The following is a 27,005-nucleotide window of genomic DNA, read 5'->3' on the forward strand; positions in this document are numbered from 1 at the left end:
AGTTAGCTTATTAAAGGAGCAAACCTATTCAGAATATTTTAAACATCACGCAAATCAAAATATAGATAAAAAAACAGAAAGCAAAATTTCCTTTTGATTTCTGTCATTACTGTCATTTTTGTAGTTGTTATCATTTATGGCCAACCACAACTTAGAGCTGATGGTAATTGGAAGGACAATATGGAATGACAAGTTTTGGTAGTTGGATGTGTCCCCATAAGCAGAAACATTGTTGTCATCGTCAGACATTCATGAAGCCCTCTCCCTCACAGTTGCTGGTGTATATGTATGGTGTAGTGGGGTGTGTCTCAAGTGACGAATGGATTTACTCTATGTTTTCTTTCAAATTCTTCCTAAAGTAGTTTTCCAGGATCCTAGGTTCTCTGCAGCGTCTATGAAGCATCCCTGATTCAAGGGCTAAAACAGCACACATACAGAGGCTGCATTTTCCAAACTAAAGTTTTATGAATTTGTACTTCCTGAATTGTGTGTGTATATATATATATTTATGGATTTCCATTATAGAAAATAATACAGTCAAGTGAAATTAGGAATGTTTTGGTAGCAAAGTCTAAGACTTTTAGTCGTAATAAATGTTCAGTCTTTAGAACCATGGGAATTAAGGTACAGTAATGTAGTAACAAAGAGGCCATGGTCTGATTCCACTTTACCAAATCAGGCTTTTGACCCACTATTTTACATTAAAATTATACTCTAAATCTGTCTTTTCACTCTGTTCTGAATGTGCATTAATTCATCTAATAAACGTCTTTTAGCACCTTTAGTGTGCCAGATACCTTGCTGCTAGGCAGTAGAGATATGAAGGTATAGTCACTGATCAAAAGGATTTTGTAGTGTGACAGAAGAGACTGTAAATAAAGAAGTGAGCCAGTGGTTGCCTTACCCCATTAGGGCTTGGCCTAAATGGACAAGGTCTTCAGTGTCCAGTCACCTTCATTCATTCATTCATTAAAATTTTTAAGTTCAGAACCAAAGAGCTGGTCCTTATATACTGTCCTCTTATTTTAGATTGCTGATATATCCCTGTAAGAAACTTTAGTTGTTTATTTTTCATAGCGGTGTTTTTTTTTTTTTATTGCCTCAGCTATCCTGGGATTTTTTTTCCTTTTCTCATTTCTCATGTCATGCTCAGACTTATTACCTGGTAATAGGTTGCAAGAAATGAGAATTGAGTTATTTTTAAACAAATATCAATCATTTGTGATATGTTTAATAGAAATTATAATGAATAAAATCAGGGTTTTACTTATTTTGAAGTCATTATAGTCAACATTGGCAATTCCCCAAATTAATAATGAGACAGTAAATCATTTGTGATGCCAAAGGGATCAAATAAATAAAAACAGGATTGACCTTGTTAGAAATTTGATATTTTCAGTATTTATCTGTCAGAGCCACTGATTTGGAAATTGTTGTAAATTCTTGGAAAATTGAATCTTTTTTCCCCTGTAAAAATATGCATCGTTTGGCAAACTACAGTGTCATTTTCCTTGAAGAGAATGTAGTGATTGATTCTCCAGAGTGCTACCATGACAAGGTAAACCAACCAAATAGCTGGAAAATTGTATATAATCATATAGCATCACATAAGCTAATCGTTCCCTGCAGGTACTTCCTGTTTACCCCCAAAATCTTTATCTCCAGGGGATATTCCTCTGTGTCTACAATCTCCCCTTCCTCTCCGACTGTCATCAGCACAGTTCTCATCACCCAAAAACACAGGCATAAATACAGACCAAACTGAACCACCCAAAGAGACTTCCAAATGCAAAGATGCCTGTATCTAGTATCCCTCACATATATGACATCCCTCACATTATTTATATGGGTTGACATTATTAGTCCTGTTTCTTTGATTAGTAGTATTGTCTTGAAGATCCTAAGAAATTATAAAACAAGCAAAGGAAGGGAAGGATGGGAAGGTTTTAGAAAATAAGAACACCCGTCTCACTTTTGAGAAGTTGATAATCTAATCAGGAAGAACAAACACACCTAAGATGGCCTGGAACAGTTACACAGTATTCCCCAAGTCTGCAAGCACCAAGACACCGATTGAGCGATGAGGGCCAGTAGAGTAGAGGAGCCATCAAATTATCCTTGGTTACCAGAAGGCTAGATGGAGCCATCAGAAAGGAAGGGGCTACCCAAAACTGCCCCAGAGTTGATTATCAGTAGCATAATTGGGAATAGAACCAGGCCCTTTCTCTCAATAATCTGAGCAATTTCTTTGTGCTCATCTTCCCTGCAGTGTTTGTCAGATTTCAAACGGCTTTTGTTAGGATGGCTGCGCTCTACTCTCCTTTATTAATTGCTGTCCACGTGTTGTAGGATATCCTGTGCTCTTAATCAGGATGAGGTTTTTTGATTCTTCTTAGCAGCATGGGGACATGTAGCTAAGCAGAATCAATTCCTGTCACTCACACACAAACACAGAGGAACAGGATTATGGATCAGGGTGAAGCTGCAGTGCTTTAATCTTAAAATCAATACAGAAAAGGAAGTTGAACTTGTGGGAATTCTATACAGACTGTAATTTGGTTTCCTGTGCAGTTGCCTTGCACGGTATAACTGCTCCTTCCTTTTCACCTTCTGATTATTTTACTTGGAGTGTGAGGAGAGAAGGAAAGAAGAAACCTCTAGAACCAAATAGTCCTGAATAAGCATATGCATATGTAAGCTCGTAGCTCAGACTGATCCTCCGTCGTGTTGAGAAAAGCTGTACGTGTTTATCCATTCCTTTTATTTTTAGAAGAAAAAAAAAAAAGCTAACCCAAGCCCTGTACCCCATAGTCTGTATTTAAGCATAATAAAATGCCTTTGATTATTTCAAAGGTTAGTGTCAGGCTGGAAAAAAAAAACTTTAATGTTTACTTTTGTGGCTAAGTCTACATTGCTTATGGAATTCTATATAAATAAATACATATTCATCAAACCAGTTATTGACCAAAGGATTCCAAGCTTCTAAGCATGTGATTAATATTTACTCCAGTGTAATTGTGCTTCTTTCAAAAGAGGCATGAACTAATGGTTTACACAACTCTGTCTTTTCTTAACCAAAGATTTAGAATTTATTGAATATGCCTCTTTTCGGATATAACACCGATTTGCTGCACAGTACTATCAGTGTCTAAGATGGGCTTATTTTTTCCCTTGGATATTCCCTGAATTCAGTGTAAAAACGTGTCTGAATCTCTTTGGACCCTGCTTCTACAGTGACAAAAACAACAGGAAATGCTATGATCTCATGAGAAAAAGTGTGAGGCAGAAGGGTATAGCTAAAAGAGCAAAGTCTGGAGCCCTTGCTTTGTTTCTTTCTTTTTCTAAGCCTGTTTCCTCCTCTTTACACTGGGGATGATTAAGGGATTCAGCGGATAGGTAGGTGCGTAGGTGCGTTGAGAGGATTAAATGACATAAAGCATGTAGAGTGCCTAGCTCAGCTCCGCACTTGTAAGAATCTAACAAGTGTTCACGATTATCATGATTATTCTGTGAGTTTCAAGTGAGGTAACATATGCTGTATATGTGAAAACATTCTAGAAGCTGTAAGGCACAATACAAATGTTAGCTGTTATTCTTAATAGATTGATGGTTTTGAAACCTTAAAAAACAAATCCTAGAAGGCTTTTTCTTTATGCTGCCTGTCATGAGTCCCTAAGCTCAAAGTATAACCCTGGGGGTGATAAATCAGGCTCCAACTGAATATGCATTTTCTTTCTTAAAAGCCGCAGAGATATCTTGTAGATGCCAAGAATTCCATGAAATCAATAGGAAATTCCCTGTCCTGTGTCCTTCCGTAAAATACACTTTCTCAGGTCTTTGGAAGATTAGCACTATGTAAGATACTTATTTTGTTGTTGTTTTTCAGGAGTATTTTTAAATGTCACATCCTTCTAGGAAAGCTCAAGTGTCTTAAGTGATCACATCCTTTCAGTAGCCCTTCCTTGTCGTAAACATTACTTGAGTCAAAAACACTCATGAGTTTCTTTGTCCTCTCTGTGTTCTTTTCCAGAGCACAATCATTGTAGAGAAGACAGTGCAAGACCTCATGAACCTGATGCATGACTTGAGTGCCTATTCGGATCAGTTCCTCAACATGGTGTGCGTGAAGCTACAGGAGTACAAGGACACCTGCACTGCAGCCTACAGGTAGAGCTTCTGTTGGAAGCTTAGCAACATCAGTTTAGAACTTGACCTTTGGGGTGGTGGCTGATACTGCCTTTATAGCCTAACTTTCCGTCATTGTAGAAAAGGACCATCCTTGAGTTTGTCAAGAGGCCTGATGAGAACATGTACCAAAGAAATAGTCTCCTAGACACATGTATAGTCATACCAGCAGAGGGAATGGAAGGTACAAAGGGACAAAGCCACTTAGGACTGCCTTTGGGTGGCTTAGATGAAGTGTCAGCCTTGATTTTTTGAAAGTCTAGAATCATAAGATGTGTCTTCCTCAAGGAAATTCTGGATCTTGATTAGCCCCTCTTGTGATTCTGAAAGATCTTTAAAGTAAAGCCATTTTGAACTCTTAGTAACCCTTAATAATCTATAATATGATTTCTTTTTAGTCTGTCCAAACATATTCCTCCTGATGTTTGACCTATAGCCTTCCTACTGTCATGAAAGGATGGTTACCCTGGTTAGCATCAATGGAAATGAAAAATCAATGTTATGAACTTGAAAACCTTTAGTTTTCCCTATGATTTCTTTTCTCTGAGTTCACAAATCTCTTTGAGCTTGTGGAAAAGATCATAGCACTTCTTGTAAAAAGGTAATAATAGGAACAAATTATGGTCTGGTTGACAAGACATGAAACAATTAGAGAAGAAAAGAATGTATAATAAAATACCAAATTTTATGTGATGTATAATTAAGGATAGATGGGTACAGTATAGTATATCATCAGGTACTACTTGTACAATACAGACTATAAGAGCAGAAGGAATAAAACACAAAAAAGAGTGCCAGGCTGATTGGAGTCCGGAAAGATCTCACAGAACGTGAGTTAGGTTCTGGACCTTAGAAAGATGGGTGAGACTTAGGGAGGTGGAAAGAATAAACAGGGGCATTGCAGGGATGAAGAGGAAGCACAAACGTAGTTGCCTGATATTCAGAGGGAGAGTAAAGGAGGAGGAGGTTTGCATGGAGCAGAGTTCCTAGGAGAAGGTAGTAGGAAGTAATGTTGAATAGGAAAAGTAAGACCATATAACAAAGGATATTAAAAAATAAGACTTGGAGGCTTCCCTGGTGGCGCAGTGGTTGAGAGTCCGCCTGCCGATGCAGGGGACACGGGTTCGTGCCCCGGTCCGGGAAGATCCCACATGCGCGGAGCGGCTGGGCCCGTGAGCCATGGCCGCTGAGCCTGCGTGTCCGGAGCCTGTGCCCCGCAAGGGGAGAGGCCACAGCAGTGAAAGGCCCACGTACCGCAAGAAAATAAAAAGACTCGGGCTTCCCTGGTGGCGCAGTGGTTGAGAGTCCGCCTGCCGATGCAGGGGACACGGGTTCGTGCCCCGGTCTGGGAAGATCCCACGTGCCTCGGAGCGGCTGGGCCCGTGAGCCATGGCCGCTGAGCCTGCGCGTCCGGAGCCTGTGCTCCGCAACGGGAGAGGCCACAGCAGTGAGAGGCCCGTGTACCGCAAAAAAAAAAAAAAAAAGAAATAAAATAAATAAGACTTGGAAATTTAGATGTTGACTAGTAGATGATAAGGAGCCATTATAAGTAAACTAGGGAGCAGTGTTCAGGGAAGATTAATCTGGCCAAGGAATATAACATAGATTAATGCTTAACCTCCTTCACTCCTGCAATAAGTAATATTTATCCACAGTTACAAGAACCAAATAAAGAAAAGAAACCCAGAGAGATGCACTCCCAATAATATTTTACTTTTTTTGTTCAATAATTATTCATCAAGAATGATAATACTTTTAGGTTAAAATCATACATACAATCAACAAGTATGCTATACGCAGTTGTGTACCAAATGATAATTCTAATGGCACTTCAAACAAAAGATATGTTAACATTTAGTCTTTTGGTAAAGAAAATTTTAATTTAAATTTTTTAGATTTTAATTTGTACAAATAATTTATTTTTTGCAGAAAACTACAAATAGAGTAATGGTAAAGTACTTTCAAGCATAAAGATATATTCCATTAGGATAAAACTTGGTGAGGAAATGAAATAGAAATAATAACTCAAAGAGAAAAATGAAAAATATCTAACCATTAAAAAAGAGCTTATTTTTGTATATTTTAAATGTATTATGGTAGATTTCAAATCCCTATGGTATTGAGATTCTATTGGTTACACTTAAAATAGTGATTTAAAGAGTCAATATTTATAATGTGCCAAAATTTAATATTTTGTAACCATTAAACTCATGCTAAAAACAATAAAAACTAAATTTCAATTTCAAAATGTGGGGAAGAGAATATAGTTTTTCAAAATTCCTTTAAGAGATACGCAAACGAAAATTTTAAAAGCCATTGCCCTTGTGTTAGTTGTCTAAGAGTGGAATTTCTGGGCCACAGAGTTAACTCCAAAATGGTTGTACCAATGTCACATCTACCAAATGACAGTCAAATAACATACTTTAAAAATTTACTTTTACTTTAAGCTGCATTGAATTTTAAGCTTTTTTTTTTTTTAAAGGAAGGCATGCCTTCTTTTTCTTATATTTCATTAAGGGCAACCCATAATTTCTAACAAATAATAATGCCAGTGAGTATTAATTATAATGGAAATGTTACCTAACCTGCCCAAGATATAGCAAAATTGACAATAGACTCTAAGTCCCACTGATGGTCATTTATATATTATTGTTGTTCTTGTTATTTTGAAAAAAATCTTTTTAAAAGTTTGTCTAGCTTGGCACCTTATTTATGGTAGGTGACCTTTTCCTCATTTATGATCCTGCCCCACAACAAGTCAAGTGATAGGAAGCTTACTAAATCCACAAAGCACAGGGGTCACTGTTGAAGTTGCTTGTTTTGAAACAATATTCAGATTGGACATAGTTCTTATTTCTCTATTGATTCCAAATCAGTTTCATCCTTACACATGAAAACCCTGCAAATATGTGAAGATGGCTATCATGGTCCATTTAGTAGTTTTGTTTTGTTTTTCTTTTCCCCTAGACAGCACATCCTTGGTTTCTGATACGTCCTGCGTCTGCAAACCATCCCACTCTTCTTTCTCTGTTGCCATTAGTCTGGTAGTATCTATCTTAAAAAAGGAGTACTCCACTCTGAGCCCAGCGTTCCAAGTGCGCTCTTGTTCTTCAGCAAAACCACTGCCTTCTTTGCGCAGGACCCAATGCCAGACACACATCACTGCATGTGAGTGTGTAGGAATAAAGAAGTCCATCAGTTACAGATTATACCTTTAATGAGCTTACGTCCTTGGTTGAGGATAGAAAGGAAAATAGGGGACAAAAATCAGACATGTATCCACAGCATGAATTTATGACAGAAAATATGGTAAGATAGATAATGATGACATGCTCTAGGAGGAAGAAATTACTTAAAGAGGACAAGAGAGGTTTGGTGAAGGTTACAAACCTAGAGTTTGCGAAGAATGAGGAGGATTTAGACAGGATTTAAACTGAAGGAGCTAAAGGAGTGAAGGGACCAGAACAATGTCAAGGAGGTGGGGAAGAGCAGGAAAAGGATGAGCAAGTGATGAATGTTTGGGTTTTGGAAAAGATGGCTAAGCCAAAATGGAGGCTTTTGAATGCCAGGCTTAAGGAACGTGACCTTTCAAAGTTCGGTAGTGGGAACCACTGAAGGTCAGTAAACAGGGAATGCCAGGGAAGACCTTTGCTTTAGGGAGATTTTTCTGAGCTTTGTGTAAAATGGATTGGAAAGGCAAGAGTGTGGAGGGGAGAGAGGCAGAGAGTGCCTGAATTAGAGGAGAGGCGGGGGAAGCGGAGGGGAAGGGGCAGACCAAGAAACTTAAATTAAGGGGGTCAATTTGTAGGACATGGCCACTGGTTGGCTGTAGGGAATAAGGTAATATAAGAAGAGATAGTAGCTGAAATTAACCTTATCTTTTCTAAGCTATATTTGCAGGGATTTTTTTTTTTAACTTAAATTCAAGATCTCACATGTAGCCATTAAATTCAATGTTATTTTTAGCTCATCATTTCAGTCTATTGAGAGATTCTTGAATCCTCATTCTGTCATCAAAAAATCATAGCTATTCCTCCAAATTCCATGTCATTCTTCATTTTATTAGCAATCTTTTAGTTTCTTTGTGTGTGTCATTTTTTTAAATGTTCAACAGGACAGGGCTAAGTTGAGAGTTTTGGGGGGCATACGTCTTGAGACTTCCTTTGAGATTGATTACCATATATTACTCAGTACTTCAGGGGTTCATATGTTTTTCTTTTTTTTTTTTTTCCACTCCATAACTTTTAGTATATTTTTTAACATCTTCACTGGAGTATAATCACTTTACATTGTTGTGTTAGTTGCTGCCTTATAACAAAGTGAATCAGCTATGCGTATACATATATTACCATATCTCCTCCCTCTTGTGTCTCCCTACCACCCTCCCTATCCCACCCCTCTAGGTGGTCACAAATCACGGAGCTGATCTCCCTGTGCTATGCGGCTGCTTCCTACTAAACAATCTGTTTTACATTTGGTAGTGCATATATATCAGTGCCACTCTCTCACTTCATCCCAGCTTACCCTTCCCCCTCCCCGTGTCCTCAAGTCCACTCTCTACATCTGCATCTTTACTCCTGTCTTGTCTCTAGGTTCTTCAGAACCATTTTTTTTTTTTAAGATTCCATATATATATGTTACCATACAGTATTTGTTTTTCTCTTTCTGACTTCATTCTGTATGACAGACTCTAGGTCCATCCACCTCACTACAAATAACTCAATTTCGTTTCTTTCTATGGCTGAGTAATATTCCATTGTATATTGGAATATACATCTTCTTTATCATCTTCTTTATCTTCTTTATCCATTCATCTGTCTGTGGACACTTAGGTTGCTTCCATGTCCTGGCTATTGTAAATAGTACTGCAGTGAACATTGTGATACATGTCTCTTTTTTTATCCCCCCCCCCACACACACACACACTGTATTTTATTTTTATAAGAGATAAACTGACACCAAGCATTGTAAATGGATGACCACAACAAAAGCAACACTGATTGCAATTACCAAACATGAAACACACTCATACTGTGTCATAATATTGACATTCAGTCCAGGAATCCTCCACTGTAACAGCTCCTTTACTTTGCAGTGAAAATTGATTTGTATATTTTTTGCCTCTGAGTCCTTGTGGCATCTTTTTTTTTATTCAAACAGAAAGTCACAAAAATTATAATCATCCTCATCAGTTCACTCAGTCACATGTAATTAATTTTTTTTATCTTGATCTTTTGTTAGCACTTTTATGAATTCATCAGTTTTCCATTAGAGTTCTGAAAACGCTTATTCATTCAGTTCAGCCGTATAGTCAGTTACCGGAAACCTGTACTTGTCAGAGTCTTTTCCATGAATTCCTTGAAGATGAAACCCTTTTATAGGAACATTTTTGCAAAACCATCAGAGTACACCCAGAACTGTCTGTAAATGACAAAAGACTTGAAAGTGACCACAGTTAAAGATTTGATGAAAGTTCATAGTAATGCAGTTGACAAGGAAATTTAGTTATTTCTGAGATATACATTTTAAAGTAATAACTAGAATTATGACTTATAACATTATACCAGAAAATATAAGATTTTTAGAAATTTCATGTAATGTCTGAAACATTTATATTAACATATTTACATACAAATAACCCAAAGAAAGTTTAGTATTAGTTGTTTTTCTATTTGTTTCTTTGTTTTTTTATACTGCAGGTTCTTATTAGTCATCAATTTTATAAACATCAGTGTATGCATGTCAATCCCAATCGCCCAATTCAGCACACCAACATCCCCACCCCACCGCGGTTTTCCTCCCTTGATGTCCATACATTTGTTCTACATCTGTGTCTCAACTTCTGCCCTGCACACCGGTTCATCTGTACCATTTTTCTAGGTTCCACATACATGCGTTAATATACGATATTTGTTTTTCCCCTTTCTGACTTACTTCACTCTGTATCACAGTTTCTAGGTCCATCTACATCTCAACAAATGACTCAATTTCATTCCTTTTTATGGCTGAGTAATATTCCATTGTATATATGTGCCACATTTTCTTTATCCATTCATCTATCTATGGACACTTAGGTTGCTTCCATGTCCTGGCTATTGTAAATAGTACTGCAGTGAACATTGTGATACATGTCTCTTTTTGAGTTATGGTGTTCTCAGGGTATATGCCCAGTAGTGGGATTGGTGGGTCATATGGTAGTTCTATTTTTAGTTTTTTAAGGAACCTCCGTACTGTTCTCCATAGTGGCCCTGTCGATTTACATTCCCACCAACAGTGTAGGAGAGTTCCCTTTTCTCCACACCCTCTCTAGAATTTATTGTTTGTAGATTTTTTGATGATGGCCATTCAGACTGGTGTGAGGTGATACCTCATTGTGGTTTTGATTTGCATTTCTCTAATGATTAGTGATGTTGAGCATTCTTTCATGTGTTTGTTGGCAGTCTGTATATCTTCTTTGGAGAAATGTCTACTTAGGTCTTTGTCCATTTTTGGATTGGGTTGTTTGTTCTTTTGATACTGAGCTACGTGAGGTGCTTGTAAATTTTGGAGATTAATCCTTTGCCAGTTGCTTCGTTTGCAAATATTTTCTCCCATTTGGAGGGTTGCCTTTTCGTCTTGCTTATGGTTTCCTTTGTGTTGCAAAAGCTTTGAAGTTTCATTAGGTCTCATTTGTTTATTTATATTTTTATTTCCATTTCTCTAGGAGGTGGGTCTAAAAGGATCTTGCTGTGATTTATATCATAGAGTGTTCTGCTATGTTTTCCTCTAATAGTTTTATAGGGTCTGGCCTTACACTTAGGTCTTTAATCCATTTTGAGTTTATTTTTGTGTAAGCTTTTAGGGAGTATTCTAATTTCATTCTCTTACATGTAGATGTCCAGTTTTCCCAGCACCACTTATTGAAGAAAAGACTTATTGTCTTTTCTCCATTGTATATTCTTGCCAGCTTTATCAAAGATGAGGTGACCATACGTGTGTGGGTTTATCTCTGGGCTTTCTCTCCTGTTCCATTGATCTATATTTCTGTTTTTGTGCCAGTACCATACTGTCTTGATTACTGTAGCTTTGTACTATAGTCTGAAGTCCAGGATCCTGATTCCTCCAGCTCCATTTTTCTTTCTCAAGATTGCTTTGGGTATTCGGGATCTTTTGTGTTTCCATACAAATTGTGAAATTTTTTGTTCTACTTCTGTGAAAAATGCCCTTGGTAGTTTGATAGGGATTGCACTGAATCTGTAGATTGCTTTGGGTAGTATAGTCATTTTCACAATGTTGATTCTTCCAATCCAAGAACATGGTATATCTCTCCATCTGTTGGTATCATCTTTAATTTCTTTCATCAGTGTCTTATAGTTTTCTGCATACAGGTCTTCGGCCTCCTTAGGTAGGTTTATTCTAGGTATTTTATTCTTTTTGTTGCAGTGGTAAGTGGGAGTGTTTCCTTAATTTCTCTTTCAGATTTTTCATCATTAGTGTATAGAAATGCCAGAGACTTCTGTGCATTAATTTTGTGTCCTGCTACTTGACCAAATTCATTGATTAGCTCTAGTAGTTTTCTGGTAGCATCTTAGGATTCTCTATGTAGAGTATCATGTCATCTGCAAACAGTGACAGCTTTACTTCTTCTTTTCTGATTTGGATTCCTTTTATTTTTTCTTCTTCTCTGATTACTGTGGCTAAAACTTCCAAAATTATGTTGAGTAATATGTGGTGAGCGTGGGCAACCGTGTCTTGTTCTTGATCGTAGTGGAAATGGTTTCAGTTTTTCACCATTGAAAATTATGTTGGCTGTGGGTTTGTAATATATGGCCTTTATTATGTTGAGGTAAGTTCCCTCTGTGCCTGCTTCTGGAGAGTTTTTATCATAAATGGGTGTTGAATTTTGTCAAATCTTTTTCTGCATCCATTGAGATGATCATATGGTTTCTCTCCTTCAGTTTGTTAATACAGTGTATCACATTGATGTATTTGCGTATACTGAAGAATCCTTGCATTCCTTGGATAAACCCCACGTGATCATGGTGTATGATGCTTTTAATGTGCTGTTGGATTCTGTTTGCTAGTACTTTGTTGACTATTTTCGCATCTGTGTTCATCAGTGATATTGGCCTGTAGTTTTCTTTCTTTTTGACATCTTTGTCTGGTTTTGGTATCAGGGTGATGGTGGCCTCGTAGAATGGGTTTGGGAGTGTTCCTCCCTCTGCTATATTTTGGAAGAGTTTGAGAAGGATAGGTGTTAGCTCTTCTCTAAATGTTTGATAGAATTCTCCTATGAAACCATCTGGTCCTCGGCTTTTGTTTGTTGGAAGATTTTTAATCACAGTCTCAATTTCAGTGCTTGTGATTGGTCTGTTTATATTTTCTGTTTCTTCCTGGTTCAGTCTCAGAAGTTTGTGCTTCTCTAAGAATGTGTCCATTTCTTCCAGTTTGTCCATTTTATTGGCATATAGTTGCTTATAGTAATCTCTCATGATCCTTTGTATTTCTGCCGTGGCAGTTGTTACGTCTCCTTTTTCATTTCTAATTCTGTTGATTTGAGTCTTCTCCCTTTTTTCTTGATGAGTCTGGCTAATGGTTTATCAATTTTGTTTATCTTCTCAAAGAACCAGCTTTTAGTTTTATTGATCTTTGCTATTGTTTCCTTCATTTGTTTTTCATTTATTTCTGCTCTGATCTTTATGATTTCTTTCCTTCTGCTAACTTTGGGGGTTTTTTGTTCTTCTTTATCTAATTGCTTTAGATGTACTGTTAGGTTGTTTATTTTAGATTATACTTGTTTCTTGAGGTAGGATTGTATTGCTATAAACTTCCCTCTTAGACCTGCTTTTGGTGCATCCCTTAGGTTTTGGGTTGTTGTGTTGTCACTGTCATTTGTTTCTAGGCAGTTTTTTGATTTCCACTTTGATTTCTTCAGTGGTAACTTGGTTATTTAGTAGTGTATTGTTTAGCTTCCACGTGTTTGTATCTTTTACAGTTTTTTCCTGTAATTGATGTCTAGTCTCATAGCATTGTGGTTGGAAAAGATACTTGGTATGATATCAATTTTCTTAAATTTACCAAGGCTTGATTTGTGACCCAAGATATGATCTATCCTGGAAGATGTTCCATGAGCACCTGAAGAGAAAGTTATTCTGTTGTTTTTGGATGGAGTGTCCTATAAATGTCAATTAAATCCACCTTGTTTAATGTGTCATTTAAAGTTTGTGTTTGCTTATTTATTTTCATTTTGGATGATCTGTGCATTGGTGAAAGTGGGGTGTTAAAGTCCACTACTATGATTGTCTTACTATTGATTTCCTCCTTTATGGCTGTTAGTATTTGCCTTATGTATTGAGGTGCTCCTATGTTGGGTGCATAAATATTTACAGTTGTTATATCTTCTTGGATTTATCCCTTGATCATTATGTAGTGTCCTTCTTGGTCTCTTGTAATAGTCTTTATTTTAAAGTCTATTTTGTCTGATATGAGAATGGCTACTCCAGGTTTCTTTTATTTATTTATTTATTTTTAATTTTTGCGGTACGCGGGCCTCTCTCTGTTGTGGCGTCTCCCGTCGCGGAGCACAGGCTCTGGACGTGCAGGCTCAGCGGCCATGGCTCACGGGCCCAGCCGCTCCGCGGCATGTGGGATCTTCCCAGACCGGGGCACGAACCTGTGTCCCCTGCACCAGCAGGTGGACTCTCAACCACTGTGCCACCAGGGAAGCCCTCCAGGTTTCTTTTGATTTCCATTTGCGTGGAATATCTTTTTCCATCCCCTCACTTTCAGTCTGTATGTGTCCCTAGGTCTGAAGTGGGTATCTTGTAGACCGCATATATATGGGTCTTATTTTTGTATCCATTCAGCCAGTCTGTGTCTTTTGGTTGGAGCATTTAATCCATTTACATTTAAAGTAATTATCGATATCTATGTTTCTATTACCATTTTCTTAATCATTAGGTTTGTTATTGTAGGCCTTTTCCTTCTCTTGTGTTTCCTGCCTAGAGAAGTTTGGTGGAGCTGAATTCTCTTAGCTTTTGCTTGTTTGTAAAGGTTTTAATTTCTCTGTCGAATCTGAATGAGATCCTTGCTGGGTAGAGATCTTGGTTGTAGGTTTTTCCCTTTCATCACTTTAAGTATGTCCTACCACACGCTTCTGGCTTGCAGAGTTTCTGCTGAAAGATCAGCTGTTACCCTTATGGGGATTCCCTTGTATGTTGTTTGTTGCTTTTCCCTTGCTGCTTTTAATATTTTTTCTTTGTACTTAATTTTTGATTGTTTGATTAATATGTGTCTTGGTGTGTTACTCTTTGGATTTATCCTGTGTGGGACTCTCTGCACTTCCTGGACTTGATTGCCTATTTCCTTTCCCATATTAGGGAAGTTTTCAACTATAATCTCTTCAAATATTTTCTCAGTCCCTTTCTTTTACTCTTCTTCTTCTGGGACCCCTATAATTCGAATGTTGGTGCTTTTAATGTTGTCCCAGAGGTCTCTGAGACTGTCCTCAATTCTTTTCATTCTTTTTCCTTTATTCTGCTTTGTGGTAGTTATTTCCACTGTTTTATCTTCCAGGTCACTTATCCATTCTTCTGCCTCAGTTATTCTGCTATTGATTCCTTCTAGAGAATTTTTCATTTCATTTATTGTGTTGTTCATCATTGTTTGCTCTTTAGTTCTTCTATGTCCTTATGAAACGTTTCTTGTATTTTCTCCATTCTATTTCCAAGAGTTTGGATCATCTTTACTGTCATTACTCTGAATTCTTTTTCAGGTAGACTGCCTATTTCCTCTTCATTTTTTGGTCTGGTGGGTTTTTATCTTGTTCCTTGATCTGCTGTGTCTTTCTCTGTCTTCTCATTCTGCTTAACTTACTGTGTTTGGGGTCTCCTTTGCGCAGGCTGCAGGTTCATAGTTCCCGTTGTTTTTGTGTCTGCCCCCAGTGGCTAAGGTTCGTTCAGTGGGTTATGTAGGCTTCCTGGTGGAAGGGACTGGTGCCTGTTTTCTGATAGATGAGGCTGGATCTTATCTTTCTGGTGGGCAGGACCACGTCCGGTGGTGTGTTTTGGGGTGTCTGTGAACTTATTATGTTTTTAGGCAGCCTCTCTGCTAATGTGTTGGGTTGTGTTCCTGTCTTGCTAGTTGTTTGGCATGGGGTGTGTAGCACCAGAGCTTGCCGGTCATTGAATGGAGCTGGGTCTTAGCGTTCAGGTGGAGTTCTCTGGGAGAGCTCTCGCCGATTGATATTACATGGCCCCGGGAAGTCTCTGGTGGTCCAGTGTCCTGAACTCAGCTCTCCCACCTCAGAGGCTCAGGCCTGACAGCCAGCCAGAGCACCAAGACCCTGTCAGCCACACAGCATTTGGGAAGTCTGAGGTCTGTCAGCATTCAGTAGTTGCTCTGTAGGACTTGTTCCACATGTAGCTGTATTTTTGATGTATCTGTGGAGAAGAAGGTGATCTCCACGTCTTACTCCTCCGCCATCTTGAAGGTCCTCTCTCGTCACACAGATGAATCAAGGAAAAGCTTGAAGGCAGATTTAGGGAAATCTTCCATTACTCCTGTTGCTAGAGGATCCACATTTCATCTGGAAAGGACATAAATCTGGCAATCTCACTTCTGGCCTAGCCTATCCACCTTTTTTCTCTTTGTGCTTAGTCTGATTCACTTGCTCATAGCAGGCCCCGTGCAGAGGCCTTGCCCCAGCCCTTCAGACCAGAGTTCCTCGTGAAATGGCTCAGCCGACACCTCAGCTTTGGACGTGCACTGAAGCTGCTCCTCACAGGACGCTCAACTCAAGATCTCATGTGTTTGTCTAACAATAAATCCAGACTGTAGTTCAACAGAAGTCTCTGGGGCCTAAGTTTGAATACCAGCTTTTTCACCTATTAGCTATATGACCTTGAACAGCCACTCAGCCTCTCTGTGCCTTAGTTTTCCCATCTGTGAAAAAAGATAATAATAGTTTTTCCCTCATAGGATTGTTTTGAAAATGTTAACCTTTTAGAACTGTTTTAACAAAATATTAAGCCCCACCTCCCAAATGATTAGCTGCTATTTTGATAATGACCGTGATGATGATGACAGAGATTACCTTTACTACCATCTGTGACCACACCCTATATTGCATCATCCATTCTATAAGAGACTTAAATTTCTCACTGGTGTTCTCCCAGTTCTTGGAAAATACCCATTGCTTTTGGTTCTTGGTATATTGTCATCAAGTATCATGATCCTTCCCTGAAGAGTCTGTACCGCTTTGGTATCCCTCATGGCCAAATTCTCTGGAATGATGTCCACTTATTGGTGCCCACTATCACATCATTCCTTACACAGGGTATTATCTGTAGTAGTCTCCCACAGTTGCTGAATTACAGGCCCTGGATGAATTTATCTCAGTGTTGGGAAGAGTAATTCTGTGACGCTTTGAAGGGAATTAAATAGAAAATCATTTACGTAGTTGTTACACAACAACGTGTGCACGCACACAACATATAACCCCATGGTGCCTTTTACCTATTACTTAGTCAGGTTTTCCAGGCTCGGAAGAAAGTGTTTCCTCATCGTATGAGTCTGAAGATGCAAAGTGTCCTTACTTCCTCTCTTCCCATTTGTTGCCCTCCCCCAGATTGGCACCTGCTGAGGAGTAATTAGGGCAGTCCTAATTTGGACAGCCAAATCCTGATTACAGTGACAGGAAAAACAGGAAATGTTCTAGCTTTGCTGCCAGCAAATGACTGACTTAAATAGAAATCCATATACAATTCAAATGATCCAAAATGCTGTAACACTGAGGAAGGAGGAAGGCAGCAGGGAAACATTTCCATCCGATTCTTTCTCAGCAGATATCTTTTACTGAAAGGATCCAGTCCATAAGCTCACAATGCCCTCTGCTGAGAGCTGGCATGTTTTCCAAGTTTACCATGAGAACCTGAGTGTCCACCGGGAGTTTGAAGATCTGAGGAAAGGTCAAAAACATCTCACCTTTCTCTGAGCCCCTCACTCTGGAGAGAAAGCCTGTTTTATATAATGATGTCATGTTACATGCTTTGGATAAAGAGAGGTTTCCTAAAAGTGAGGTGAGGACTAGAAGTCTTTTTCTTAATTAGTCACACCCCTTGGGGCTTAAAGGAGAACTCAGCTGTGAATTCTCTGGAGCTGTGCATTAGTGATCAGGCAGTTGGTCTGTTGGTCTGCTCCTTCCAAGCGGAGTGCTTCTCTCCCTTTGTCGTGCTCTTTGCCCTCAGGTACGAGCAGCAGCTTATGTGTCCCAGAATAGTCATTTGACAATGGAAAATCACAGTTTTTTAAAGTTTCTGTCTGTTCCAATTTAGCATCAGTTCATCAATCAGTCAATTTTTTTTTTTTTTTTTTTTGCCTTCCTGCATTGTGTTGGGCCTGGTAGAAAATACAAATAAAACATCTTCTAATCTTAGAGGCTCAGTTGATATAAGGCACAAACATGTTTTTATTAGGGGAAGGTGTAACCGTCCCCAGGGTCCACGTATTACTGCTTCTCAGGCCAGGGCATGAAGGAAGAGTGACGTGGAGATAAACTTGTGATCAGCCATGGCAGAAACCGGATCTGGCACAGGGCTGGACCCCTTGTTGGCCCTCAGCGTGTTTATTGAGTGAAGGAGATTCTTGACAGACCAAAGAGGATGAGCAAGCAGTAGGGACATGATGCGTGGAGGAGAGGTTGAGAAATGAAGATGACTGGGGTGGACGGTGTAGTTGGGTAAGAATGAGCAGAAAAGGGTTGGTTTTTTTTTTTTTTTTTTTTTGAACTTCCCATATTAAGTACAGGAGCATCATCATAGGTCTTGGGAAGGAAGATGACCTACCTCGTCTGTCATCAGGGTGGTATCTTTAAAAGGTCTCAGTGGCCCCTTTGTGCCAAAGAGCAGAGACTAGACACTGTAGGCTGTGACGGCTTGTGAAGCCCTTTGGGTTTCCTGTGTAGACAGAGACCAGGATCCTGAATGAATGAGAGTCTAGTTGAGCTGGCCTTGCTGTCTTTGCCAGCTAAATAACTTTGAACCTCAGAAGAGCCAAGGGCATATGCCAGAGAAACCCTCTGCAAGCTCCATGCCAGCCTGTCTTCCGGTTTGCCTCTTGAAATTGTGCTGTATGAACCAACTGTGCTATATGAACCAAACTGAACCAACCCACTCTCTTGGTTCACCTACCACTGATACATTCATTTTTATTAAATAGTGAAGAGATACAAAAGAACATTTATGAAATATGTACAGTATCTGGTTCATAGAGAGCACTCAGCAAATGAGAGCTTTTATTATGTGCTCCTGTAACTTATTACCTGTAACTATTTTGATATTTATCCCAGTGTATTGCAATTTAAAATTTCTTTATTATGTGTTATTTGATCGGTTGTTGGGTTACATGTCTTTCTCTCTCAAATACCGTTTTTCAACTGTGGACTCGCATCAGAGTTATTTGGGGAGATCTTAAAACACACAACCTGGATTTCCCACACTAGGCCCACAGAGCCCTGGGCCTGGGCAAGAGTAGTTCAAAAATGTCCCCAAAGTGATTCACATATGTGTTACTGATCTCAACTCTGGGGCTCTAGAAGGAAGTTACTATGTCTTTTTCCACATAATTGTCCCAACATTTAGCATGATATCTGTATTCAGGCCTTTCCCTCATGTTTATCGATCAAGTGAATAGCTTTACTTTTGTAGTGCCCGTCAACTGCCTTCCTGCCAAATACAGATGCTGCCCACCCAACCAGGTGTCCCACGAATTCCCTACCAACAGCCAGTCTCAATTTCCCCGCACCTAACTCAGTCTGCCGCGATCAGCGAGGAGCCAGTTGCAGTCAGTTTGAAGCAAAGCAAACTGGACTAGAATGGAAATACACACTCTGGAAAGTACATGGTCACTGCTCAGGGGACTTTATAGTCATCGATTCATCTCGTCAGTCACAACACTTCTGAAGGTTAGATTCTCCCAACCTTACAAATGAGAAAACAGAGGTTCAGAAAGGTTCATACCATTTATGTATGAACACAGAGTATGCAGGTCACAGAGTATGCAGATGGCTGTACGTGCGTGAGGAGCTAAGTCTGGCTCTGAAGCCCAAAGAAGAGGCAGTGGAATTAAAGAGGAAATGGGAAACTCAAGCAAAGTTTCAAATAGTTCAGAGAGACATTATACTTGGAGCACAGACTCCAGAACAGTCACTATAGGCTCAGTTCAGGCTCTACCCTCATCAGCCACTAAAGTTACTTAATCTCTGTAACTTGGTATATCATCTGTCAAATGGGAATAATAACAGTGCCTACCACACAGCATTGTTATCAGGATTGAAAGAGTTAGTATATGTAAAGTGCTTAGAAGAATGCCTAGTTCGTGGTAAATACTAAATAAGTCTCAGCCAATGTTATTTATTGTTGCTGTAAGTGGTGTTCTTGTTATTATTTACTTTTAAATTAATTCATTGATAATATGGTTGATATTTCCTAAGAAGATGGCAAAAAAGTATTTTTATGCCATCTGTTACATCCCTGATGTTTTGTGCTTCAGTAATATCAGTCATTCATTCATTCAGTCTGTTACTTTTTTCAGTAATTATTCATTAAGCATTTCTGGAGTCCATCGTTACTCTAGAGCTAAGAGTCTAGAAGTAAATAAACTAAGCAACGTCCTGCCTTACTGGATTTTTACACTCATTAATAGAAAATAATCAAGTATCAAACAAAATAAATTTCTCAGAAATTTTACATTCTTGGTCCACTCTGCTATGATTATTTTCTTCTTGGTTTTTTAAATATCAAACAATTAGGACCCTTCATATGAGAGCTTCTCTATTTAAAGGTTGTTATTAAATTATCCCCAAAGGTTACCTGCTGTAAGCTCTGAAATTCCAGGTCCTTTTCCCTGGGTCCTCTTGAATTGTTTCTGTTTGCCATCAACCATCTCCAGAGCTATCAGATGTTTCTTAAGTTGTGATTCCAAGGTAGAAATACATGGCATAAAGCTCTCTTTATGATGAGTGTGATGTGAAAGACACCCTGATGTTTCTTTGCTCTTCCTATTTATTCTGCTCCATCTTATCTTAAGAGAATTTTTAGTTTTGTTTTTGTGTTTGTGTTTGTTTTGTTTTAATCAGCAGCCTAGTACCAGCTTTGATTTCTGCATCCGTCATTGTCATGATCACGGTGTTGCTGGACGGTGCACTGCAGTTTGGCCAGCTACAGGTCCAGTCGTTCACAGTTGAAAATTGACTACAGTAGCTTAATTTGGACCAGCCTTGTCCAGGGTTTATTTATCTAGCTTGGCTCCTAGTTTTTGAAGTGTCTGAAAGATTCAGTCTGGGAAAGTAAACATCAATGCCCAGGCTGCCACCAAACAGTTGAATCCAATTAGCCCCACCTGCCCCTGGTTGTTTACCTAATGAAAGACTCAGCACCCCAGCTGTATCCAGGGACCAGGCACACTTGGATTTCCCAACTGTTCCAGAGAGGAAGCAGTGCACATCAGAGCCAGTAGACATCAGCAGATGTTTTCTGAATGAAATTCACTCAGCTGTGTCTAGAGGGTGGACTCTACCCATAGCAGCCTTATCACCTCTTCCAAGAGGTATACCTGTTTTCCTCTTCCTCCTGGGAACAGGTACAAATGGTTTCACAGATGGCTCTGTCTGTGGCCCGTTGAGCTGTGAATTAATTAGTAGGTTATGGTCCTGGTAGTGGTGACTGACCCTACTCCTCTTGTGGAATAATTATTGCAGATTTAGTTCTCCTTTTTTGAGGCTATTTAGATATATCCTGGAATTTTGTAACCCACATAATCCCATTTATCTCAAAATTATAAACTAATAAATGCAATTAGTTAGGATGGGAACTTTGCCATTTGAATGAAAAATTCCCTTTAGGGTAATCGTATGTTGCTGATCAATGCTAATATTTCAAATCAGAATATTTGGAATTGCTCTTGGGATTGATGTTCATTACGATATGAATTAATAATTTATTGTTGAGGGCAATATATAGGTAGGCAGCGTGCTAGTTAATTTGGATTACTGTTTTTTAATAAGACAGGATCTATGGATATTAGTGAAGGCAGTAATATAATACCATATTGTTGAATTAAACCAGTCTTAAAAAAATACATGAGTAAATGATGTGAGTACCTTTAACATAGTATCCCGCTAAGCTAATTTTTTCATTCCAGCGAGTGCTAAAATGAAAAATTCTAGACCCCGAAAACGTACAGTACCATCTCACACATACAGACCCAAACCATCTCCAGAACCCTGGGGCAGATGGGGGCCAGGATGGATGGGCTCAAAGAAAACTGAGTTGGGTTTGGACTTCTAACTCTGTGGGGCAGAATTTGACTTGTAGTGTGGGTATAAGAGGAATTGAACCGGTCAGCCACAGTTCTTTGTAGTTATGGATACTGAAATTTAACTTTTATATAATTTTCACATGTCACAAAATATTCTTCTTCTTTAGATTAAAAAAAACATTAAAAAATGTCAACCCTATTCATAGCTTACAACACATACAAAGTAAGCTAATGGGGCAGATTTGACAGACCATAGTTTGTCCAACCCATTGTGTTGGACAGAGTCCTAATTATGAGGTTATAAACAGTAAGTATAAAAGGAAGGCTTTTATTCATTTGCTTTCCAAAGGGGAAGATTACTGTAGGCTGACATAGTCAACAGAGTCCTCCCAGAGAAAGTGAGGTTTTGAGGAGACTGTCCAGTAATAGGCCACCTATGAATAAGTGAAGGGGAAGGTTTGACAGTAATCACTCCTTGGTTCATTTGTCTTGAGTCAGGACTTTTTTATGTTGGACTTTTTTTTTTTTTCCAGAAGGGGACACACCTGTATTCATTATTCTGACTTGTACTGAATTCAGACAGGTATGGAGAGACCACGGCAAAGTGATCTGCAAAAAAAAAACAAAAAACAAAAAACAAAGTGATCTGTAATTTGGTCAAAATGCCAGATGGCTTGATGGCTCACCTAAGTCGTTCAGTGCAGAGAAATAGTAAAGGAAAACCACTAAAATGGTTTTGGCTAATCAGTTACCCAGTCTCCTAAAACTGAAGAGGGCTTGTTTTTATGTCCAGTTCAGTTCTTATATACTTTCCAAATACCAGGTATTGTGCTAGGCGCTAGGAGCCCAAAAGCTAATGAGAAATCAACTCTGTCCTCAGAGAACTCATCATCTAGTAGGGGATGCCAACTTGTAAAGAAGTGTGGTAGGACCACTGAGAGCAGAGGTGTGTGTAAGGCAGTGGTTATCACCTTTGAGTGTACATTGGAATCACCTGGGAAACTTTTAAAAATTTCTGATGCCTGGGTCCCATCCCCAGAGATTTTGATTTACTAGGTCTTAGAAGTGGCCTGGGCGTCCAGTATTTTTTTTTTTTTTTTAAAGCTCCCCAGGTGCAGTCAAGATTGAAAACCTCAGGTAAAGGGTGATGTGGTACAAAAGAAAGGACCCTGCTGTCCCAAGGGAAGAGCCGAGGTAATGTTTGATCAGTAGAGGCAAACAAGGAAGATGGAAAAAGGCTCTCTGGGCAGAGATAATACATACAAGCGGGAAACAGTATATCCCCTTCAAAAACCATTAGAATACTCACTGCGGGTAGGGTGTTCAGCCAACACAGGCAGGGATTTGACTGGGAGTAGTGAACAGAGACAAAAGAGGAAAGCAGTAGCAGGAAATGAAGTTGAAAAGGTAGATGTTCATGCCTGGCTAGGTTTGGACTTGGTCTTAGAATTAGGAATCAGTGAAGAATTCTAAGAAGGAAAAACATGACTGCATTTGTACAATTTTAGAAAAATGATTCTTCCGACTAATTTCGTGAGTTGGACTGATGGTCTTGGAGCTCCAGGCAAGACACCCAGTTATAAGATTACTGCCAAGTCCAAGTGAAAAATGGTGAGGGTCTAAATATAGGCTAAGGGCATTGAACCTGGACAGGAAACAACAGATTTATAAGTTACTTAAGCAGATGGAATTGGGAGGTTATGGTATCTATGGGTAATGAGGATGACTCCTAGTTCCTGACTTAAATAGCAGGATGGATGGTCGGACTGTTGACCAAAATAGGGAATACTAGATGTTCATTGGGAGACGGAAAGGTGGATAATAAATGAGCTCCTTTGACTCTAATTTAAATAGCTGGTAGGACTTCCAAGTTCAGTTCTCCCGTTAACCTTTGTACATGCAGATCCGAGACTTAGAAGAGAGGGCAGCCCTGAAGATATTAATTTAGGAGTCTTTGGAATACAGGTGGGTCACGTCTGGCAAGAAGATGAGATTGCCCAAGTGAGACATGCAGAATGCTGTGGAATACCAACATGTAAAGTATGGACAGAGGAAAAGAACCCTCAGTTCGGCTAAGAAAGAGCTTAGGAGAAGATGATGATGTGGTTACCAAAGGAGTAATATTTTAAGAAGGGAATAGTCAAAAGTATCAGATGCTTCTGAATAATCAGAGTATAAAGTAAAACAAAATACCCACGGATTGGTACAGCAGTGTCAGGGAAACGGTGGTTCTAGAACCCTAAATGCAATTGATTTAATACTGAATTTTGACTTCAGTTAGAAGTGTGGAGTGGATAGATTTAGGAAACCCTTTTCCTACTCCTAATACATAGAAAGTCCTAATACATAGAAAGTCCAGATAAAAATATGTATCTTTAAGAATATATTTTAAATATGTAGCCAAATTCAAAAGAAAGAAAATTTTCCACATGCCTCAAATGAAGGAGGAACCAAAAGCCATAGCAACAAGCAAATGTTGAACTTGAGAGGCCCACAAAGGTATCAGGACCACATATAGAGGTTGTCTTTGTCTGTTTGGGCTGCTATAACTAAATACCAAAGATTGGGTGGCTAATAAACAACAGAATTTTATTTCTCACAGTTCTGGAGGCTGGAGTACAAGATCATAGTGCTGGAAGAGTCAGCTTGCAGACTGCTCATTGCATTATCACCTGGCGGAAGGGGCTAGGGAACTCTGTGAGATCTCTTTTATAAGTCATTAATCCCATTCATGAGGGCTCCACCCTCATGACCTAATCACTTCCTAGAGGCCCTACCTCCTAATACTGTCAAATTGGTGGTAGGATTCCAACATGTGAATTCTAGGGGGACACAAACATGCAGACCATAGCAGAGGTGAAGACCCAATAGGGGCCTAGCATATTAACACCTGTGTGGCCTGAAATTTTATCAGTGCAGAAGTTGTGCATGGGGTTTTTCCACCTATAAATGGAACCAAGAAAACTCTGTGCTTGAGAACGAGCCACCCTACTTGGAGTAGAAAAAGTGGCCCCTAAAAGAAATCAGAATCCTAACACATGTGACATGCGCAAGTAAGGACCTCAATTTGTACCACCCATGTAGGGAGAGAAAATTTTAAGCCAAGACAAGGAAGGAAAAAAGAATCTTAAAATCTTATTTGGAACTGGTAAAACCTTTAGGATCCAGGAGAGGCAGATACAACCCACCTAAAAGTGACATCTCCAAAATGCAGGGCAAATGTGGGATTCCTACAGAGGACATGCCCCACTGAGGTAGAGCTTGCAGACCCGCAGAGCAGACCACGTGAGAAAACTCACCATCATGAGCAAAGAAGGAAAATGCAGCTGATAGGATATTTGGCATCCAAAGAATTACCAAAAAATACAGACACACATAAAAAGAACTTTACAATTACTGTTTTTAAAATATTCAAAGAGATAAAAGAAGGAACAGAATTCATAATACAAGCACAGGACAGTTTGGAGGGGGGAAGCCAGTGCATTTGTCTAGAAGTAAAAAATATGATCATTGAAAAATTTGCAAGAAGGAATAGATGGGTTAAAAGCATAGAGTAGATCCTGGAGGGAGACTTCACGATTTGAAAAAGTGAACAACAGGTGAGAAACTAACGTCAGTGAGTGGAGGCTGCACTCATTTGACGACAGTGTGTGTGAAGGAGAGAGAGGAGCTTTACTAGAGACAAATGCTAGATCAAGAAAGAGATTCAGGGGCTTCCCTGGTGGCGCAGTGGTTGAGAGTCCGCCTGCCAATGCAGGGGACACGAGTTCGTGCCCCAGTCCGGGAAGATCCCACATGCCGCGGAGCGGCTGGGCCCGTGAGCCATGGCCGCTGAGCCTGCGCGTCCGGAGCCTGTGCTCCGCAACGGGAGAGGCCACAGCAGTGAGAGGCCCGCGTACCGCAAAAAAAAAAAAAAAAAGAAAGAGATTCAGTCATTCGTTCATTTAAAAAAATAACATGGGATTGAGGAATATATTGAGAGAGACCCTAAATATGCAGAAAAAGGGGGGGGGGATCGTTGTGGGGTGGGGAAAGGTCCCCCAGAGCCTAGGTAGGGGGATTGCTGAAAGTGGAGAATGAAACAGATTTGAAAGTATTTCTGTGGGGGTAGGAGGTGGGATGTTTGAAAGTATATAATTAGGTCTCCTCCTTTCTTTGGCGGGTGGGAAGAATGCGGGGGGGTAAGCAATGAGGAGATAAAGAAAGGGCAAAGGTTTAAAAAATAGCCATAGACATTTAGGTTGCTTCTATGACCTGGCTATTGTAAATAGTGCTGCAGTGAACAGTGCAAGTGTCTTTTTTAAAAAATAAATTTATTTATTTACTTATTGTTGGCTGCGTTGGGTCTTTGTTGCTGCGCACGGGCTTTTCTTTCTAGTTGCGGCGAGCGGGGCTACTCTTCATTGCCGTGCGCAGGCTTCTCATTGCGGCGGCCTCTCTTGTTGCAGAGCACAGGCTCTAGGCGCGCGGGCTTTAGTAGTTGCGGCACTCGGGCTCTGGAGTGCATGGGCTTCAGTAGCTGTGGCACACGGGCTTAGTTGCTCCGCGGCATGTGGGATCTTCCCGGAGCAGGGCTCGAACCTGTGTCCCCTGCGTTGGCAGGCGGATTCTTAACCACTGCGCCACCAGGGAAGTCCTACAAGTGTCTTTGTGAATTATGGTTTTCTCTGGGTATATGCCCAGTAGTGGGATTGCTAGGTCATATGGTAGTTCTGTTTTTAGTTTTTAAGGAACCTCCGTACTGTTCTCCATAGTGGCTATATAACTTTACATTCCCACCAACAGTAAAGAGGGTTCCCTTTGCTAGACAGCAAGAGGGAAAAGCTGGTGGGGTGTGTGTGTGATGAATTGGGAGATTGGGATTGACATATATACACTAATATGTATAAAATAGATAATAACCTGATGTATAAAAAAATAAATAAAATTCAAAAAATAGGTATATATATTTAAAAAAATAGCCATAGAGCAAATGAGAGAGGAGGTCGATCAGAATGCCAAAGAATGTTGAGGATTCTTCTGCTGTGGAATGGCATAAATCTGAGATGATGCCATTCCGTAAGACTGAATCCGGCACTCCACATATGAGAGTGTAAAAATTATATTGTGGGATTAATCCATAAATATTGCAGAAAAGATGCAAGAAAATAACAAATTAAAAACAGAAATGGAAGATATCAGTCAGAGTAACTTGAGAGATCCCAGGGAAGAAGGTTCTGTAGTCTAATTTTTGTATTTTGCTGACCATAGTTACTATTAGAAAACTTTTGCTTGTAGTGAGTTAGAAGAATTCAACTATGGTTCTCTTATTCTAGCTTATTTTCAGATTACCAGGGCAATATTGCTCCCTACATCATGAAATCTTGTTACCTCAAGTTAGGCTGTCATGAGTCAAGGTTTTTAGGCATCAACAACTTCTGTCTACAAACATTAATTGTCTGTTGGGTAAAGGAGATTTTACCATACATCCAAGCATATACACCATGTGTATATTGTATATTCAGAAGCACATCATGTTCTTCAGT

At 39.5% G+C, this 27,005-nt stretch overlaps 1 protein-coding gene across 2 annotated transcripts in view; it reads left to right on the forward strand.

Moving 5' to 3' along the window:
• EXOC4 (exocyst complex component 4) overlaps nt 1-27,005 on the forward strand; it is an 839,136-nt gene that overhangs the window by 661,285 nt on the left and 150,846 nt on the right. For both annotated transcript variants that reach the window (XM_007466566.1, XM_007466567.1), the window contains one exon: nt 4,031-4,167. In XM_007466566.1, the coding sequence (XP_007466628.1) occupies nt 4,031-4,167 (137 nt within the window). The remainder of the gene's footprint in view (nt 1-4,030; nt 4,168-27,005) is intronic.

Source organism: Lipotes vexillifer, unplaced genomic scaffold (assembly GCF_000442215.2).
Source record: "Lipotes vexillifer unplaced genomic scaffold, Lipotes_vexillifer_v1.1 scaffold71, whole genome shotgun sequence".
Classification (NCBI taxonomy): domain Eukaryota; kingdom Metazoa; phylum Chordata; class Mammalia; order Artiodactyla; family Lipotidae; genus Lipotes; species Lipotes vexillifer.